Source organism: Sciurus carolinensis, chromosome 7, assembly GCF_902686445.1.
Source record: "Sciurus carolinensis chromosome 7, mSciCar1.2, whole genome shotgun sequence".
Lineage (NCBI taxonomy): Eukaryota > Metazoa > Chordata > Mammalia > Rodentia > Sciuridae > Sciurus > Sciurus carolinensis.
In genome coordinates, this window is record NC_062219.1 from 9,025,875 (window position 1) to 9,046,744 (window position 20,870).

Genomic DNA, 20,870 nt, shown 5'->3' on the forward strand with positions numbered 1-20,870 from the left:
TCCAAAGGAAAGGAAACCGGTACATCAAAAAGCCACCTGGACTCTGTTGCAGCACCATCCACAACAGACATGGTACAGAATCATCTAGGTGCGCACTGCCGGGTGAATGGAGACAAATCTACACACAACGGAATATCACTCTGCCGTGATAAGAAGGAAATACTGTCATTTGTGGCAATTGATGAACCTGGAGGATGTTATGGGTCTTAAAGTACATTTAAAAAAAAATAACCAGTAGAGAAGATTTTGAATGTTCCTAAAACAAAGAAACAGCCACTGTTTAAGTGATGTCAATTATCCCCATCTGTCACTGTGCATTGTATGCCTGCACTGAAATGTCACACAGTATTCCATGAAAATGTACGATTATGATGATTGATTCAAATATGTCTTTAAAAAACATGAACGAATAAGAGCAAGAACCTACCTTGCGAAGATTTCTAACTAGAAACACTGGGTGAAAGCAAAAAGTCTGAAGATTAATAAATCATAAATTAATCATCAATCCTAAAATCTGAAGTGATCACCTCTGTTCTACCCAGTTTGAATGGACCAGTCTAAATTTTTTTTCAGGAACATGACAGGCAGTCCAATTCCCTGGGAAAATCACTTCCAGAGCACACCTTTTGTGGGGCTGTGATTCATTTGTCTTTCCTCTTAAGGAGGGGAGTAAAAGGAAAAAATTCGAAAGCAGGATGCCACATTTCCTCAAAGCTGGGTGCAGAGACACACACCTGTAATCCCAGCAGCTCGGGAGGCTGAGGCAGGAGGATCACAAGTTCAAAGCCAGTTTCAGCAACTTAGTGAGTGAGGCTCTGAGCAACTTAGAGAGATCCTGTCTCAAAAAATAAAAGGGCTGAGGATGTGGCTCAGTTCTTGAGTGCCCCTGGGTTCAATCCTCAGTACCAAATATATATATTACACACACAATTTTATATCTTGGAAACAAACACGACTTCATTAAAGACACCCTCTTAGGAGAGTAAAGACATAAACTAGGGGATCTCTCTGTAACTTATAGACAGCTCTGCAGAGCTGAATCCACCTGTTGAATTGTGGGGTGGAGGTCTCTACTGAGGAACAGGCAGGGCATTGGAATGGCACCATCTATATACTGACTGGAACCTGTTTTCTTCCTCCACCAGCTGAGTGCCTCCAGCCTGATCTGTTCTCATAATCCTGTGGCCAAATGGACCACATCCAGGCTGCCCATGAAAAAGAAGACTCTGAACAGTCACCCCAAGGACTAAACCACATTTTCTACCAAAAGAGGAGAGTAAAAGTTATTTCCTCTCATCATTGTCAGACCCAATAACCGTCCTGGTTAGTTTTGTGAATTATCAGAGGCTTTAAGATTCAGCCTTCCTAAACTATCCTATTTCCCAAATTATTAACAATAGAATGAAATTCTAAGTAAGTAATTTATATATTACATTTATCCTCTTTTAAGTTTAAAAAAAGTGTTAGTATTAAACATATTAGTCGTGTAATCTTTCTGCTTTTAAGCTGGAAAAACCAAGCAATGAAACCTCCCTGCTGAGAAAAAGGAAAAAGAGAAACATGCACTGACAGCAAGGAGCCAACAGAGGGCGCCACTTTTACATGCTGAGCGGGTGCCTGAACGTGAGGATGGATTTCGGGCCATTTATCTAGTTATCAATAACCTAGAAAACTTCCATCATAATTGTTCGTTAACTTGGCTACTTTACCAGTGACTCTCAAACAGAACACATGGGAACACGTCCACAGGCACCTGTCAAACATCCTCTGGAACGCGAGTCCCCCTGACTCAGAACCTCTGTGTGTGAGGAGGGAAGCTTTGAATTGGACACGGCTTGCAGCTGACCCTGGAGCAGGCCCCAGAGCTCCTGCGCAGAATGTCAAATGCCTGTGGCAGAGTGGCTGGAGGTGACAACACAGGATGGCCTGGGGAGCTTCCTGATGCCCCTGAGAGCTGCTATGAAGGTACAGGCGTCTGGGTAGTACTGACGCAGGACACGTGAATCTCGACCATGGCAGGTAAGGAATTATCTTAAGATCGTGGAACTAAATCTTTACTTACAAAATCTTTTTTAAAATATAATTTTTAGTCGTAGGTGGACACAATACCTTTATTTTATTTTTACGAGGTGCTGAGGGTGGAACCCAGGGCCTCACACATACTAGGCAAGTGCTCTACCACTGAGCCACAACCCCAGCACCATAATTACAAAATCTTAAAAGAATCCAGTGCACAATCAGCAAAAATTTTAAGTTAATCAAAATATTGAAAATATTTAGTATCATTTCCTTCAAAATGAAGAATTTTGGCTTATTTTCACTTATTCCTAAATCTTTTAAATGGGTGGGAAAGTAGTACAACAAATACTGCTGCAATTAATTTCTGTTCTTCATCAGAATAAATTCTGTTCTTCATTGCTTACACCTTGTCTACTTTCAAGGAACTTGGGGGAACATTTATCCTAAATGGCACATACCTAATAAGACCATAATAAGAAATAAATAAAGCATCTAAAAAGAAAATTGGGAATGACACCTGGAGTTGCTTCAACTGAACATTAAATTTAGGTGCAGGTTTCCAGATGCCAAAAGGCAAGTATCCTAACTTTAGATTTTTGAGGTACTTGCTGGGTGCTAAGCCCTGAGAAGGGGCACTACCTCAAAAAAGTATATGACATCACCTTTTATCACCAAGTAACCCTATCCTCAATCAAGTCATTCATTTCCTGACTCCTTCATTCACAGTTCCTGGTATGGTTTGGATGTGAGGTATCCCCCAAAGCTCATGTGTAAGACAAGGCCAGAAAGTTTAGAGGTGAAATGGGGTTAAAAAAGGTTTAACCTAATCAGTGCATCCTGAGGCTGGAATGAGAAGCAGTAAGCAGAAATCATACAATGATGTTCACAGATAAGGAAAATGTCCTTTTTGAAGTATTGCATAAAGAAATATCAGGACAAAACTATAATTGATTTGTAAATAGATTATGTAAATAGATTGACTTGATTCACAAGAAACTGCCTCTGGGTTGAGAATGCAGCTCAGGGGTGTAGTGCTTGCCTAGTATGCTCAAGGCCTTGGGTTCCATCCCAGGAAGAGACAGAGGAGAGGAGAGAGAGAAGAGAAATGGAGAGAGGAAAGGTCGAGTAGGTGAGTGAGCCCAGGGAGTCACAGCCTCCAGCCCCAGACAAGCCTTCAACTGGAGCCAAAAATAAGAATGCTAATGTCTTAAGCCACTAAGTTTGGGGTGACTTGTTAGCAGCAACAGGTAACCAATGAATAGAAAGAGGCCATCTTGTATCCTTCGTGGTTCAGACCATGGTCTAGTTTTTTGGGTTAGGACACAGAGGGTTGGGAAAGCCTTGTTTGCATCGTCACAACACACACCACAGAATGCATGGAAACACAGAGAATTGGGGTGCAGCTGGTTCCCTATTGGGGCGCAATGGGGACCACGGAGATCCCAGACACAGGGAGAGGGTCTCTGCTCCCTGTGCACCTGTGTCTGATCAACATGGACAGCAGGGCCGGGTGGTCCTGCTCCCCGCAGCCACCCTCTGTGTCCCCACACTGACCCCTTTGCTCCTTCTATCCTGCAGTAACAGCTGTTTGACCAGCCCCAAACTAAGTCCCCACTGTTCTAACGACCACGGGGTTTCTGCTCTCCTACCCAGAGCTTACCTGATAGTCACAGGAATTCAGTTCAATGCATCCATTCCTCTGGTGCCTTCTCCTTTGGGGGCACAGACAGGAGAAGGAAGACTCCCTGCCTACCCGCACAAGCCTCCTCAGCTGACCCCCGATGACCGCTCCAGACCCCCTGCTACAAACCCCGCCCCCCCCATCCGCTCACAGAACTACTCCGTTCTCCCCACCTGGCGGTTTTCTGGATCTCTCCGGGCCCCTTGAGCCCACTCTGAGAAGGACAAGGAAAATGAGACCTCCCAGGATTTGAGGCAATCTTGTAGAGAAGGAATTTGGTTTTGGTTTTGGTTTTTGGTGTTTGTTTTATGCCTTGTTAGAAATGCATCAGCATTTGGTCGATTCCTAGATTGGCTCTTGCTCTAACTTTCCTTTCCTTGTTGTTTTCTTCCTGTAGAAAGTTACAAGGCGAGAAAGGGAAGCCCGGGCATCAGGGAGTCTTTCCAATTCCCCTTTTCATCTTGAGTGTCACCATGGCCAGGTGTGAGGCGCCCTGTGAGACACACCCACACACGCACTCTGGTCTGAAAACCAATTTACCCAGTGAAACAATGGTGCTAAGTTGCCCGCAACGCATACCACCGTGGAGGCGTCTTGGAATTGAGAGGTGATGGAAGTTCACTTTCTATGGTTTAAGTTATAAAGGAGGATTTGAAGTGGGGGGGAAATGGAGTCTCTACCACCTGAAGAAGGGCCCACACCCCTCCAACAAGAAGCATTTTAAAGAAACCAAACAAAGCTGTGGCTTTGGCTGGACTGTTTTAAACGGAGGACAGTGTGCAGCAGGGGCAGAAAGGAACTAGGTGGGTGACTGCTGGGTGTTACAGTCTATGGTCTGCAGCTTTCCGGAAGGCCTCGGCACACGACACAGACGTGGCACCGGGGATACCACAGTGTCATGGATCCGCAGCAACTGGGAAAGGTGCCCATGCAGCCGCTGGTGGGGGCATCATGGAGTCAGACACACTTGCTTTGTTCTGTGGCTCCACCATCACGTTTTCCTCCAGCTTTCTAATCCGCGCAGCATTTATTCTCTCACCCCTGCTAGACAAGGCTGCACCGCTGAGCCACGACCCCAGCCCCTCGGCATTTATTCTTGAGTAAGAAGTGTCAGCATATAATCCCGGGGAGAATTTAGACCCACCTCGATCTGCCCCCTGGCTACCAGTGCTTTCTATAAAAGCCAAGCCTCAAGGCTCCGACCAATGGTTTCCCTTGCTGCCAACGCAACGGGGGTAAGGCTAACCGGCCTCTCTACCTCAAACTGCCACTTTTTCTAGAAAAATATTTGAAGTCACCCAGGCCCGCTAAGACAGTCCGAGTCCAGGCCCCAGCCTGAGTCACAGTCACAGAGGAGGAGTGCCACCCACGTCGCCACTTCAGACAAGGGCTCCTCACAGCGAGCAGCCTCGCCTGACGGTGATGTGCTGGGTGCACACCTTCCCCACGCCCAGGCACGATCCGCTCCCTGCACAGTTCTCAGCCTCAGCACAGATCACACCATCCCGCTGTGCTCTGAAATACTTGATGACAAGACCTTCGTGGCATTAAGACCAGCCGCACTCGCCCACTCGCATGCCCCAGCCAGCCGCCCGCACCTGCTCCCTTCCAGCGCCCTTCGCTCTCTGTGGCCTTCAGTTCATTATTGTGACCCAGGATCGTGAGCAAAGCATGGTGCCCGGTGCTGTAGAGGTGAAAAACATTCTAAAAGAGTAGTTTCTGCTCATAGAAAGAAACAAAAGCACACAATTCTATAACAAAAGGTGCCTTGGAATAATTACAGAAGAAATGAACAACCAGAAGCTGTTGGGGTCCCAGAGGAACTATCACTGAGAAGCAGGAAGTTCAGAAAACCCCTGGAGCAGGAGTCTCAAGAAGAGACCCCAACTCAGAGGCAGACCAGGGGTAGAGAGGCAAGAGCCTCAAGCACAGGCAGGGCATGGTGTGAGCTAGGGCGCAGGGCAGAGGTGCTCAAATGGAACAGGAGCACCAGACATCAGGGTCTGGGAACTGCTAAGCTAGAGTCACAGGAGGCCACTGTTCTGGAACAAGTCCCCCCAAAAGACCAGACCAGTACAAAACAGAGTCGGTCACACTAAATGCCACAGAAGAAAACTTACATTTTAATGATGCAGATAGATCCCAAAACAGACCAGGTTTTTCTGAAAACAGAAGATTCCAGCCCACTCTGAGTCCACCTAACTGGGACAGCCCCTCTGCTTTAACCCTTACATAGTAATTCGAAGTGACCTGATGTTAGACAATCAACTTTTTTTCCACTGTTCTGTCTCCTTGTTCCCACCTTATAGAAGCCACTGTCCTGCCCTGGCCCAGTGGGAGCTAAATTCCATTTTGTACAGTGGAGGCTGCCCCATTCATAGACAACAAGTAAAAGCCATTTAGATCTATAACTAACCATGTTGTGATTTTGTCTTTTGACAATTCTAAGCCCATGAAGTTTTTTATAATCAAAAATCATAGCAGCAAACATTCTAAAACTAGGATTGTGTTGTTTGACTCTAGTAAAAATTTTAAGAGCAATTACCTTCAGTTGGAAATTTTTTGGCTCGTTCCTCAAAGAACCATTCTCCAGTTTTTATTTTCACGTTTCTGAAAAGCAAGCAGAAAGGAAGCCTTAGAATAGGTATGAGCAATGCTGTACTGGACCCGGTAGTGGACATAGGGAGGGAGAAAGGTAATACCACAAAACTTCAGTTGAAAAGGGACCAAACACTTCATTTTACCTATTTCTCACTGAGGTTAACCTAGCTACAAAGCTAGCCTCCTGCCATGGTGTGTTTTACTCTCCGTGTGGCAGGCACATGTGACGTATTCATGTTAACTTATGCTCTGCCCAGTGCACGTCAAGAAGCCGAATATTTCTGAATACAAAGTGAAACAAAATTGCTATGGAAACAGCCACGTTGCCGTGAAAATGGTGGTATAGATAGGCTCCAGAAGGATATCACGAAGCAATGTCACCAAGGATAGGCTCCAGAAACATCCATTGTTGTGCGGTTGGCCAAGAGAAAAGTCACCCTCAGGTTAACATCGGTGTTGACCAGGATGTTTGCAGACCGTCAACAGTAGACTGACCATGGGGAGCTGAAGTCTGGAATTGTCTCTGTCAACAAGCTTTGACAGGGACCCAGGGAGCCAGGTCCAAGGGAACCGCTGGAGGTCAGGGGAGCGACCACCTTCAGCCAGCGGGTCTGGCAGCCGCCCCCAGGACCGCACTCGTAGCCTCTGGCTCTCATGCCTGCCTGCGCACAGAGCTGTCCGTATGCTGGCTGCTTGAAGCTGAGGTCCTACAGTGTGTTTTGCTCTCGAGAGTTGTGAAGTTTCTGGAGAAACCACACTCAACCTCGAAGAGCCTCAGAAAGGTAATTGTTAATATCCTTTAGGATGTAAAAGTTAAACACACAGATATTATCAATTGTTTATACCCTTAAAATACCATGCAGATGGCTGGGGGGTGTAGCTCAGCAGGACCATGCAGGAGGCCCACGCAACAAAAATAAAATTAAAATTAAAAATGTGCCATAAAATGACAATTCCTTGGCTATGCAAGTTTTAAAAACTGAAGCTTTAACTTTTGTGGAAAAGTCTCTTCGTATATAATTTATTGAAATAAATTCTCTGTTAAGTTTAGACTATCTATGGACTTACATGGACTCAAATAGACTTTTTTTTTTCCTTTTTAGGTACAAGGAATCACATTAGGCAAGCACTCTACCACTGAGCTATATCCCCAACCTTTCAAATGAACGTTTTTAAAGTTAATGCTTATGAATGCTGTTAATGTAAATAGAATCACAAATATATGCCAGTCTACCTTTTAAAAATTATCAATCTTTTTCTAGCACTAGTAATAGAAGACCTCAGTCAACTTTCTACCTTCATCTGGTTAGAAACTCTTATTCTCTGGTTAATACGTAAATGATTATTAGCAATGATTAGTGAGTAGAACAAGGAAAATCAGGGTGTTTAAGAATTTTATGACAGAATTTTGACACTCGCTACTATATTCAGAGCCAAAAATACGTGACTATGACATGTTCCTAGGGAGGTAGAAAAAAGGTTTTATCCACAAAATCAGAAACTCTATATCTAACCTCTAGATCTACACAAAACACCTTAAGGCATGGCAGTCTCTCCACAGCTTTCTCCTGGAGCACTTGAAAACCAGCAGAGCATCAAAACACCAGGGAAGGATGGGGCGGGGCTGAGCTCAGTGGCAGAGCTCATGCTTAGCACGGGCAGTACCCTGAGTTCAGCCCCCAGCACCCCGCTCCCCAAAAAAATCATCAGGGGAAGTGTGGAGATTCATGAGTGGTAAGTTCACACTCCTTCGAAGCACTCCACTGCCGGGTGTCTACTTCTGAGGATGAAAGCAGGACCAGGTCCAGTCACCAGAAGAGGTGAGCGGGAGGGGTCCTCCAGCTGGCCAATGGACTGCTCCTCCTGGACTGTTTTCCTGGTGGGGGCGACCCATTTCAACAAACCTACTCTCTCACACTTCCTGACCCATTACCCTTGTGACCCAAAGCCCTCCTATTATCAATTGAGCCAACCAGATACAGGCACCATTCACGAGTGAACACACACAAAGACAAGCGATCATAAAAGATGAAAACTAGTGGAGGGGAGGGAGGAGAGGAAGGTGGACGCTCCTGAGTAGATAAACACTGCGTACACCTGTAATGAAAGAATCTCCAGCCCAGTTCAGAACCTATGCACTGAGCCAACAAACTAAAATCCTAGTCCCTTGGTGCCGATCACCTAAAATAACCATCTAATCATCTCATTTAATCTCAACTGAGTCCTCATGAAGTTTAAACAGCTAAGTTGGCACACAGAGATTTGGGCACAAACCCAAAGTCTCTTGGGCGTATCTGTATTAATGAATGAAAGATCAAAACACCACCATCCTAAACCATACAAAGACCACTGCTTTTTGCACTGGAAGCCATTTTCTCTGACTACTTGCTTTGAGCTGGACCTCTGCCACCCCTTCAGGCAGAACTGGCCATATATAAGCAATTATTCCATAGTGACTCTTATAAGGACTCCTGTCTACATGAGTTGTGAGTTTAAGATGAAAGACCACTTAGTGTCTCATCTATGGGAGAGGCAAGTGGATTCTGAAGTCTCTGTCCCCTTAGCATCAACCCAGGGTAGCATGATTCACAGTAACCAAAGGAAGCCTTTGGCATCTCTTCCCAGATGATTAAATCGGAATTGGGTTATGAGAACTTCTTCAAACACTGTATGAGCTCAGTAGGTTAAAGCTTTTAAATCTCTCAGGTAGAATCATGACTTGTTTAACAATTTTCCAATTGATCCATAAATGCATCTCAAAAGGCAAACGCATGAGGTGTGGAGCAAGAGCAGGAGCTCTGGAGTCAGGGGACAAGATCTTTGCACTAGCTAGGCAATTTCCTCAGGAGGAGTCTTAGAACCATCATTGCCAGGCACCTGGTGCATAGAGGGTGTTTCTCAAGGTTTCAGCATCCACCTCATGGTCTTGACCCTACTAATGCTGTCATTTCATCAGTAAAGGAAATAACTGTTGAAGAGCACTTCACAAAATTCTAGCACACAGATGTCCAATGACAAGGAGAATATAATTTTATTTGATCTCATTCCTATCACCAGTGAGCCACATGGGCATGTTGGAATGCAATTTTATTTTGCATCCAGGTTACTTGCATCTGCAGGTGAGCAAGCAATGGCACCTATGCTTTATGCACCAAGGAAAGTGAACATATGCCAGGCACCGGGGCACATGCCTATAATCCCAGCGGCTCAGGAGGCTGAGACAGGAGGATCTTGAGTGCAAAGCCAACCTCAGTGACTTAGCAAGGCCCTAAGCAACTTGATGAGACCCTGTCTCTAAATAAAATACGAGAAGGAGAAGGAGGAAGAGGAGGAGAAGGAGGAGGAGGAGGAGGAGGAGAAAGGAAAAGAAAAGAAAAGTGAACATATCCCTGGTGTTGCTTAAGGTGTTTCCACCAGTCGGTGCAAGAGGCGGGAAGCTGGTTTGCATAGTCAGGATTCTGTGAATACCTGCGAAAGCACATATGTGCAGACCTGCTCTTCCACCAGTGCCCCATGGCAAGGGATCCTCCAGAGAACCCTCAAGAGGGCCCTGGTGACCCTCAGATGCATGAACTGCAAAAATGGCAAATAAAGAAGCTGAGTTGTAAAACTGAGAGCAATCAACTGCTTTATGTTAGCTTGCCCAACTGCTTGGTGATTCCCAGCTAAAACGGACCCATGTGTGCACACAGCAGAAAGCTTTTTACTTCAAATAATCTTGTATCTCAGATGGTTGCAGTTACAAACCAGTGGGGTTTATCCAAAAGCGCATCTGATCTGATTTTGACTTTCTTACAAGAAAAACTACTGATGGTTGTGATTAAATCCTAGGTAACCATGAGTAAGAGAATCAAGATGAAGATAAAGAAACGATCTCATCAAGCTGCTATCAACACCTTGCAAAACATTTGTAACTGTCCCTTCCTTAACTTCAGTTAGAGGCAAGCCTCCTGTCACATCCAGTGCCAGTCACAACCCAAGAATTTTGGACATTCCCCCTCTGCAGGGGGCACCCTAGAATAGAGGGGCAAGGTGGGACCCAAATGGGTAAAGCCCACAGCCGTGCACAGCTGAAGTTTAATGTGTCATGCTCTAGAAATGTGGGGTGGGGGGACACACACTCAGGCACCAGGCAGAGGAAGTGGCTGGGGCACAGTGACGGAGAGGAGCAGGCACTGTGGTGAACCCACCACCCACTCTGAGGCATTAATAAGTATTGCATCCTGTGCAGGCCAAAAAGCAACGAGGGCCTGGGCTGCCTGCCGTCCTGGTTGTGAGGTTGAGGCTGAGACTGTGACTCCTGGTTTGTTAGGTCTAGTGGATGAAATGAGAGAAGTTCTAGTGCAGTTCGACAGAGCTGTCATTGCTTAAGGCCTGGACTATGGAAACTGGGCCAGGTGCCAGGTGTCGATCTACCCTCCCTGTGAATCTAAGGATGAGGTTTTCCACATCACCCAAGGGGCCATGAGCAGGGCACAGGGCAAGAAGGCTTGCTCTGGGCTGGAGCAGCCTCAGCTGGGCATCTGGAAGTCAGAGAAGTGGCCATGCTGAATGTGCAGCACGAAGGGGAGCAGAGGGCATGTTCCGAAGGCCATTGGCCGTCACACACATCGAACCACCCCTGTGACAAAGAACCTGAGAGGTCCAAGGACAATCCAGGCTAGAGTGAAGGAAGAGCTGGAAACTAACAAGGCCAAGGCAGAGAGCACTGCTGCCCCACCAGGAAGAGCACAGCTTCTGGAAAGTTCAGAGTGAGGCTGTCTCAGCCAGGACACCTCCGGGACCTGAAAGGAAGACATGGAATGCTGTATAGAAGACCCAGCAAATGCAGGACAAGGCCAAACAACTCATTAGACGTTATTATAGGAGAAACCCAGTCAAGTAGCATCAAAGAATAATCAGAATAATCAGCTCAACCGAAGAAACTGTTACTGGGTTAAGAAGCAAACTCAAAGGGCTGAATCATCAGCCCAAAAGGATGTTTCTTATCCCACAGAAACCAGTGTGAAGAAGCTGGATGAGGTGGTATAGGCCAGAAGTAGCTCCAGCCACTCGGGAGGCTGAGGCAGGAGGATCGCTGGAGCCCAGCCTGGGTGGCATGGCGAGACCCCCATCTCAAGAAAAAAAAGAAAAATGAGTCTGAAAAGACTCACTCCTAGACACACATTAGGAGCTTGATGGGTCCACACTGGAGGTCATTTTCTTCTCAGAACCATGGGCCAGTCTCTCATGTCAGAAAAAAACCTCGAAATCATTTTTGACTGCCCTCACCAGGTGAGAGTAGTTATCGCCCCCACGCCCCGCCCAGCATAAAAGCACAAACTTACCAGCGCCAGATTGTGGGACCTGAGAATTCTTTTGAAATTAAACACAAAGTAACCATGGCAGACAGGGCAAAAACCAGACCGCTTGGGGACTCCCTTCAAGGTTACAGTTTCAGTTCCTTGTTACAATTTTTTTTTTCTTTTCTTTTTTAACAATTTTAGAAGGGAGAAGGAATTACTACTTTCTTATCAGTTGACTTCCATTCCATAGTTACAAATGTGGAACTCTGGGTAACCAAGGGCACCTCCCTTTGGACAGACTCAAGTTTTCCTTTCAAGGGAGTACTTTGTTACTTCTAAAAACCACAGTGTAAATCTGAATCTGAAAAAGACAGCCCCAATCCTAGTCTCCTCATCACCAAAGCGTCACAGAGGGAGGAGGGACTTCAGACGACAATAACAGGTGTCGACTTTACCATTAGGCAGAAACCCAGGGTCTGCCTTCTTTCGACAGGAAGTGGGCTTCATAATGTTGATTCTGAAATATCTGCATTCAAGAAGCAGAAGGTGAATCACCTGAAATCCGTGAACCACATGCTGCATTTCCTTAGTATGGGAATGAGCTTTGCACTGTCCCTAGGACGTGGTGTGTTATTGTGGAAATTCTCGTGAGCACGCCACCTAAAAGGAACAGCCAGCACAGCATCCCCTCAACCCCAGCACTTGGTTACCATGCACAGGGGCAGCCCAGGAACACCACCTCCTGCAACTGACCTTCAACTTAGAGTATGAACAAAAGACACAATGAAACAGGAAGCTTACTAATTCTCAGAAAGTTATTTTAAAGGCAGGACTTTGCATGACTAATCAAGTGCTGACCACAGAATGAATAGGACCTCCAATAAGAATGACATACACAATACTATGAAACATTCTCTTCACCAAGCAGCAAAGAAGCTTTTTCCCCAAAAAGTATTCCATAAATGTCTACTTTTTTACTTTTTGTTTTGGTATTATAAGACTCAAATCATAAAATAATCATTACATTTAGTATATGCCTATAAAGATATCATGATCATCTATCCTGTTCTTAAGAAAACAAGGCACTTATACCAAGTAGAATAGGCAAGCTCTATGCAAGAACTAAAACAGGTGCCATTGCTAATTCAGAACTAAGAAATACCATGTATCCCTGGGTGTGGTGGCACATACCTGTAATTCCAGGGACTCAGGAGGCTGAGGCAGAAGGATGCAAGTTGGAGGCCAGCCTCAGCAACTGAGCAAGAACCTCAGAAAATAAGCAAGATCCTATATCCAAAAAAAAAAAAAAAAGAAAGAAAAAGAAAAAGAAAGAAAGAAAAAGAAAAGAAAAGAAAAGAAAAAGATCTAGGGATGAACTCAGTGGTAAATCACCCCTAGGTTCCCTCCCCAGTACCCAAATAAAACAAAACAAAAACAAACAAAAATAAAAAGGTTTGGACCAAGGATCTAGCTGAGTGGTGGAGGGGTGGAGTGTTCCCAGGTGCAATCTAGTTCAGCAAAAACAAAAACTGTACATCAAAAAACAAAACACTTTTCCCCTGTGAAATTAGTCTTAGTGGCTAAGCTCTTGAGAATGCATAAGTGTTGGACTCTGAAGTATTTTACACATTAATTTAACGTGTCTTTATATACTTTTTTTTTTTTTTTTTTCCTACCAGGGATTGAACTCAGGGGCACTTAACCACAGAGTCACATCCCAGTCCATTTTTGTATTTTATTTAGAGAAAGGGTCTCTCTGAGTTGCTTAGCATGGGCCATGCTAAGTTGCTGAGGCTGGCTTTGAACTTTCTCCTGCCTCAGCCTCCCGAGCCCTTGGGATTACAGATGTGCACCACCACACTTGGCTGTGATGTACTTTTTCATGAGAAGCATGTGAGTGAACAGGATAGTTCAGTAGAACTGACACTTACCTAGCATACACAAGGCCCTGGGTTCAATGCCCAGCAACACACACACACACACACACACACACACACACACACACACACAGTTTCTATTAGCAATATTAAAAATTTAATTTGAAAAAGAAAAAAATTTTTAATTCGGAAAAGTATCAAGTTTGAAACAGAAGTCAGGCAGAGGAGAAATTTTATTTTAACCTCAGTACCACTAAAATCCTTCTTTGGGCAAACCTACACCATACTCTGACTTCAGTCTTTTACTCACTTATAGAGAGGAAGTGTCTCCAATATTGAGTACAAATTGTTCCATTCTCCTAAATTAGTTATTTGCCTTTGTGGATTTAAACTGATGATCTGATATTTTATCAAAACACAGGATTATGAAAATACTGGAGTCTGAAATTCATAGGAGTACATTTTCTAACCTCTGCAAGTTTTACTTTAAGCAGGAAACAATTTTGTTATGGAACCTTTACTGAAATGTGACTTGATTTTCAATAACAATTCTCCCCTGAAATGTAGAAAACACAAGGCGTCCTGTGACAACATGCTTACCTCCAAATCCTGATCTGAATGGTACCTGAACCAAATTAAATCCCTTATGATAAATTCCAAGGCGAATGTTCAGCACTCCTGCTTTGCAAAAACTCAGGACCCCGCCTGAGAACTGAGGGTGTGATAAGTACACCAAGGTCTGGGGCCATTTCCAGCTGAGCCTTAGCTGCTCCCCGTTGGCATCAGTTGTGGCACCAGAGGCACCTGAGCAACCTAAGAAAACCCCCTAAACCTGCCACAATTTGATACCTTAGTCTAAAATCTTCTGGTTGTCTTATAAAAATTCAGTGGCACATATGTTGTTAAAATATTTGAAAACAGAGAATTCCTTGAGCAACAGGTTTTGAACCTAATCAGTCCAAAGGACCTGCAAAATGTCCCAGTGCAAACGCAAAGCAAAACAAACCCTGGGGCTGGGGGTGCAGCTCAGGGGTAAAGCACTCACCTATCACATGTGGGGGACCCCGGGTTCCACCCCCAGCTCTGCAAAATAATAATAGTAATGATACTAATGAATATACATAAAATTTACAAAGTCTTGAGACTTTGTAAATGTGTGATATATATTCTCAAATGAAACAGAAGGAGCATACTCACAAGCACCTGACAAAAGAGTCTGTTAGGTCATAGCCAATTACAACACAAGTGGAGGAACCACAATTCGTAGAATGAAGTCTATGCAATAGCAGTTCCTCAGCAACCTTCTACTTCAGAGATGAGCAGGTATCGCCCAGACAAGTGGAATTGGAAGCCACTGCATATAGAATTTTTTTTTTTTTTCAGTACTGGGTAAGGGACCAGGGCCTCATGCAAGCTAGGCAGGTGCCCTGTCACTGAGCCACATCCCCAGCCCTGGAACATCATTTAAGAAGGAAAAAAAAAAAAAATCAATGCAAACCTAAGTCATCAAGTTCAATCTTATCTTTTTAAAAATTGAGCTAAAACAAACAAGCAAATATAAAGCTTAGTCTCCCTGACATTTCAACCTAGCTTTATCTTGAGCCATTTCACAGCAGAAAATCTCAATAGATTCCATGGGAGGAAACTTCAAGCCACACGCAAGGGTAAGCTTGCGCTTGTCGGCTTTCCTTCTTCCTCCCGCCAGCACGCTCCTCCTTCTGGAATCAGCTTCCGCAGCGCCTGCTGAGGACCACACCTGCCCTCTCACTGCAGAAGCAACATTCACCTGACTTCCTTCTTTGAGGCCCTCTCCACCTTCTCCTCCTTCATTCACGGAGTTCTTTCTGTTGCTCTCTCTCCTCTATTTCCTTAGGTTTTCTGAAGCCTTAAGACAGCTGCAAAGACAGCTGCTTGGGCGGGCCTCGGAGTTAGGGTTAGGGCCAGGCTAGGTTAGAGTTTCCCTCTTCCCTCTCTCATCCCTGTGGTGAGTTCCATCACCCCTTTTTGAACTGTCTCTCGGGTCCCCACCACTTCAGTTCCAGACTCCCCCCTTGGTGCCTTTTCATTGCCTAGGGACCTCATTGCTCTTTTACCTTCATCTTCTGCCTCCTGAGTCCACCAAGCAGAGTAATGATGGACTCTCGGTAAGGTTTTCATGGAGCCAAAGAGCATTTGCTCACCTCCTGCTACTGGGGCACAGCGCTTGAGTGGCTTCTGAAGACTCCGCCCTCCAGGGCAAGTCTCCCACAGTGGAGACTAAGAGGGGACTGGGCTCTAGGCTGGGTTCTGCCTCAGGGCCTGGGGTACACTGTCTCATGTCCCAGCCTCCCCTTCCCTGCCAAAGGAGGATGGTGGTAGTAGCTACCACTTGGGATTGGTTGACACTTTAGGTAAAGCTGAAAGGAACGTTCCAGCTGTGGATGGTCTGGAAACCCGCCTCCTCTCCTCTTCTCTCCTCTGAGCTCCCCGCCCTTAGCAGCTCTGCGGATGGCAGCCTCCAAGAGAAGACTTCCCTGAAAGCAGAAGCCCCCTGACATGGTCCCGGGGCCTGCAGTCCACAGGCCTTGGCTTTCCAACAATCTGTAAATTGGGCTGAATTTTTAATTGCTGCCCAGAGTTCTCCATTCTTGAATTAATGACTTTCCCCCTCATCCTGTCCTCAAAGCACTTCTTCCTGAAGAAGGAACTTCAAGCTGAGGGAGAAGCGGGGAGAGAAATGAGTGGGGTCAAGACCCTTTCCCAGGTCCCAGTGCAAGACAGTGAGGAAGGTCCAACATCCTTCTGAAGCTTTGTCCTTGGTCCCAAACCAGGAGGGCAGGCCAGAGTGGACAAGCTGGAGGGAGGAAGAGGCTGAGGCTGGGAGGAAGGGGCAGAGCCCGGGGAGAGCGCAGGTGCCGTTTAATGAACCCAACCACTTCCTGTGCTCACTCACTCCGAGGGGTGCAATTGTCTTAGATATTTGAAAAACTCCCTTATTTCAAAATAAGGAAGCTGGGGTTTTAGAAATGACACTTCATGTACCTAGAGGGCCAGGTTACAGTGCCTGGGCATGGTGCCCTCTGGGGTGGAGATTTCAACCAGGGAGGGTTGCCTCAGCCCCTGAACTCCTGTTTTGATTTTTAGTTTACAGTTAACCATGAGAGGAAGAAAAACTACTGAGGGATCCTGAGTCTTACTGGGCAAGGCTTATCACTAAATTTCTTTTCTTTCTTTTTCCTTCCTTTCTTTCTTCCTTTCTTTCTTTCTTTCTTTCTTTCTTTCTTTCTTTCTTTCTTTCTTTCTTTTACCAGGGATTGAACCCAGGGGTACTTAACCACTGAGCCACATCCCCAGTCCTTTTTAGCTTTTATTTTGAGACAGTCTCACTAAGCTGCTTAGGGCCTCACTAAATTGCTGAGGCTGGCCTAACACTTGCAATCCTCCTGTCTCAGCCTCCCGAGCTACTGGGGGCTAAATTTCAAATCTAAAGCATTGATTGAAATGGGGAAGAAGGTCTTTATACCTTTCTAAAGATGACTGGAGTTGTTATCTGCTCTTGGAGGGCCTAGGCCTGCATCAACACTCATGTGGCCAGGGCAATAGGGCTTTGATTTTCACTCTCGAGCTAAGAAAAACCTGAAAGGCTCAGACTCCAGCCAACAAGGGTGACTGCTGGAAGTCAGGGCAAGGCGGTGAGCTGCCTGGAACGGAGGTGCCCTTCGGCACGGAGACCAGGTTGAACCACTTCTCTCTTTGGTTGAATGACTGAAATACATTAGGCCTTGCAAAGGGACAGGACATAAGTAGATTCATGTCAGGGTGTCGGATAAAGACAGCCTCCAGGTTTAGGCTCCTAGGAATGGCTGCTCTCTTCCTCAAAGGCTTGTTTCGGACCATCTGTGAGACCTGGAAAGTGCGGCCATCTGCCCCCCTGAGAAGCTCACCTGTCCTCGAAGCACACCGTGCACTTCCAGACGTGGGTCCTCCTCAGGAACACGCGGCAGTCCGAGCACACACGGTGGCTGCAGCCCTGGCACACGGCCCCCCGGTTCAGCAGCAGCCCCAGGGGCCGCTGGCAGCGTGCACACGAGTTCTCCTTATACTCGCAGCTGGGGTTCCTGGCTCCTTTCCACCGGAGGTGCTGCAGGTGTGTCTTCAGTTTCCTGTGGCCCACAGAGCCAGATAAGATGGCTGCAGGGAACGCCAGGTGACAGGGCAGGAGCCCCTGCCTGTGGCAAGGGAGGGTTTTGGCATGCAGCATGCCCGGGCTGCCACCCCAACACTTGCAGCTGAGACTCAGGGGTCTCTGAACTGTGAAGCCGATGGCAAGCTTACCTCCCAGGCGTCTCTGAGGAGTACCTGGCAAAGCATAATTAATGCACCTAGCGTAGGGGAGTTAGCTGTTACTCTGGTTGAGGGTCCGCCCAACAACAGGGAAAAAAGAAGAAAAAGACCCAGAAAAGGACATCCACTCTAACAAGCAAGGCATGGGAAGATCCACAATCATGGATCATCCATTCCTGCTGTGGGTGCAAGTTATTCAGTAAAACTGTTTAAGGGATGCAATGCTTTTGCTACTTTGTTTTTAACCGATGCTCAGTGTACTTGCAGTCCCTAACTCTTCTAAACAATAGTCATAGTGGGAAGGGACACTATATCAGATCCCCCAAAATTGTCATTGACCAGAGCACTTGCTCATGGAATGTCTCTGTGACCTAGTTCTAGAAGATTGCATCAGAAAGGTACTTTAAAATTCAACTTTCAATATTTGCCCTAGAAACAGTGGCACTGAGTTCCTTGCCATAGTACCCATGTAACTTTGTTAATATTCGAAATGTCTCCAGATCACTGAAAGGTCTTTAATCATCAAAGAAAATGCCATTTTGTCAGCATATTATACTTTATAATGGAAGAAAATTTACAAGAACACTCCGAGAGCTTGGAAATCACAGGGAGGTTGGAAAAGAGCACTGCACCTTCTAGTGAACCAGAAAATTCCCCTTGTTCCTCAAGCATTTGGTTGTCCAATGTTTTACGTTGTGTCTTTTTCTTGGCAGACTCTGAAAGAATTCTGCCCTTGGAAATAAAACAAAACTAAAAACATATTCCATTTGCTTTCTCTTTTCTTTTTGGTGCTGGGGATTGAACCCAGGGCCTTGTGCATGTTAAGCACACTCTACCAACTGTCCCCCAGCCCATCTGCCTATTTTCTAAACTTCGGGTCCTCCTTAAACATTGATAAACAGGCACCAATGTCTTTCAAGATGGGCCTTGACAGCTAATGATGAACAGTTCTGATACTGCCCAGAGCTGCCTTAGTAAGTGTTAATTTGTATCAAATAGCTCCTGCATCTTAGAGACAGATAGGAAAGAAACTCTCTGTGGGCAAAGTAGTCAGGGACAGGCTAAACAGGTTCATGTTTGTGCTGTGTCTCTCCCCAAAGCCAACAGGGAAGCAAAAGTGGCCAAATGGGGGGGCGGGGTGGGAGGGGAGATAGCAATGGACTCCATGGGATTCGCTCTTCCAAAGCTGCTTTTTTAGTGCATTCAGGTTACACCAAAGCAAGGGAGGGGAACTCTTCACTTGAGATCATTCTTTTGGGGATTACCAAAAACCTGAAATTATTCCCCCAGGGTGGAAAAAAGGACAAGCAGACAGACAGCAACATCGCAAAGTGGTTAGCGAGGTAGACTACCTTTTTCTCACACCTTCCAAGTTTAGTTTGATAGCAAAAAAGAAGCACCCACAAGCCTTCGTGGGAAACAAGCCCGGTGGTGAGCGAGCAGTAACTAGAAGGCGAGCAGCCCACAGCCCAGCGGCAGCAGACCCAGGCAAACAGGCCAGGCTGCGGCCCGGCACCCTCTGGGGCAGCTCACCTTATCCTCTCCTGCTCTATGCTTTGCACAGCCTGGTCGCGGTACAGGACCTGGAGAATGGCCTCGAGTTCCAACTCCTTGAGGGAATCCAGATTGACTTCGTGGGCCATTTTCTCTCCTTTCCCTTCCACCCAGTTCAGGATACGTTTCACCGTCCTGCCCAAGGGCTCCAGCGTGCCGCTGCACACCCACGTTCTCGAAAGAGCCCCGCTCCAATTTCATTGACGACTCGCCTTGGCCTGGCACCCGTTCTCCTTATTTAACTGTGTCATACTCCTCAGGAAGAGAAAGCTCCCAGAGGCTGTGTCTCCGCCGGAGTCACTGGGCAAGTGTCACTGGGTTCCACCACAGCCTCTGCCGTCCGCCTGAGACAAGAGCATATCTCTTTCTGAGGTTTTGCCAGAGATTGTTATAAATTATGCATGACTCCAAGCAGATAATTTCTGCAAAGCAGAAGCAATCTTCAATCTAAAAAAGTTTACAAATAGCAGTAAGAAGGGTATCAATGACTTATAGAAGATAACCTTTCATTTAAAAGAAAAAAAAAGATCCTTAGAAGCCCAGTCTTTTCAATACCTATAGAAAAGAAAATAAAAAACAGCATTATTTTTCCTGGCTTGAGTATCTCTGCAGCATTACTATAGAAGAGATCAAATGTTCTACACAGGCAAATCTTTCCATTTTCTGCTGCGGTAATGGTATAGCACTTAAAATTTTATAAATGAGACTTCCTATATTCACAACACCCTCACCTTCCAAAGTTGTTTTTTTTTTTTAATTTTTTTCGTAGTTGTATATGGACAGCATGCCTTTATTTGTTTATTTTTATATGGTGCTAAGGATTGAACCCAGTGCCTCACATGTGCTAGGCGTGCACTCTACCACTGAGCAACAGTCCCAGCCCCAAAGTTGGATTTTCCTAATATGAATATTTTATCTTCAGTGGTCAGGTATAAAGGTTTATATTTGAGGCACAATCACGCATTACTTAATGATGGGATAAGTTAGGAGAAATGCATGATTAGCCAATTTTGTTACTGTACAAACATCATAGAGTTCACCTGCTGAATCACACATCTTAGATGGTCCAGCCTGTAGGTCATCTAGGCTACACAAAACATGCACATTGCCCCTAGGGCCACAATGAACAAAACCACCTGAGATCAGATCAAGTACCAAGGAATATTATGCAATCAAGAGATGCCCTAAAGGAACTGGATGATACCAAGGAATATTATGCAATTAAGAGATGCCCTAAAGGAACTGGATGAGGTTGCCTTGGTGTTGCCATGGTGTTAAAAGGCTCTCTCTTTCTCTCTCTCTCTCTCTCTCTCTCTCTCTCTCTCTCTCTCTTTGGGTACTGGGGATTGAACCCAGGGCACTCAACCACTGAGCCACATCCCCATTCCTTTTTTAAGTTTAGAGACAGGGTCTCACTGAGTTGCTTAGGGCCTCATTAACTTGCTGAGGCTGGCTTTGAACTCGCCACCCTCCTGGCTAAGCCTCCTGAGCTGCTAGGATTACAGGCATGCGCCACTGTGCCTGGTAACA

The 20,870-nt window shown here is 45.8% G+C and overlaps 1 protein-coding gene across 2 annotated transcripts in view; it reads right to left on the minus strand.

Moving 5' to 3' along the window:
- The window catches only part of Sytl3 (synaptotagmin like 3), a 75,076-nt gene extending 55,255 nt beyond the window's left edge, over positions 1–19,821 (minus strand). Inside the window, exons 1-3 of one of the 2 annotated variants that reach the window (XM_047559383.1) lie at positions 19,320–19,821; positions 17,387–17,605; positions 6,246–6,310 (exon numbers count right to left, since the gene is read on the minus strand). In XM_047559383.1, the coding sequence (XP_047415339.1) occupies positions 6,246–6,310; positions 17,387–17,605; positions 19,320–19,429 (394 nt within the window). In that variant the 5' untranslated portion in view covers positions 19,430–19,821. The remainder of the gene's footprint in view (positions 1–6,245; positions 6,311–17,386; positions 17,606–19,319) is intronic. The other variant, XM_047559382.1, reaches the window with a different exon arrangement.
- Positions 19,822–20,870: the final 1,049 nt, after the last annotated feature.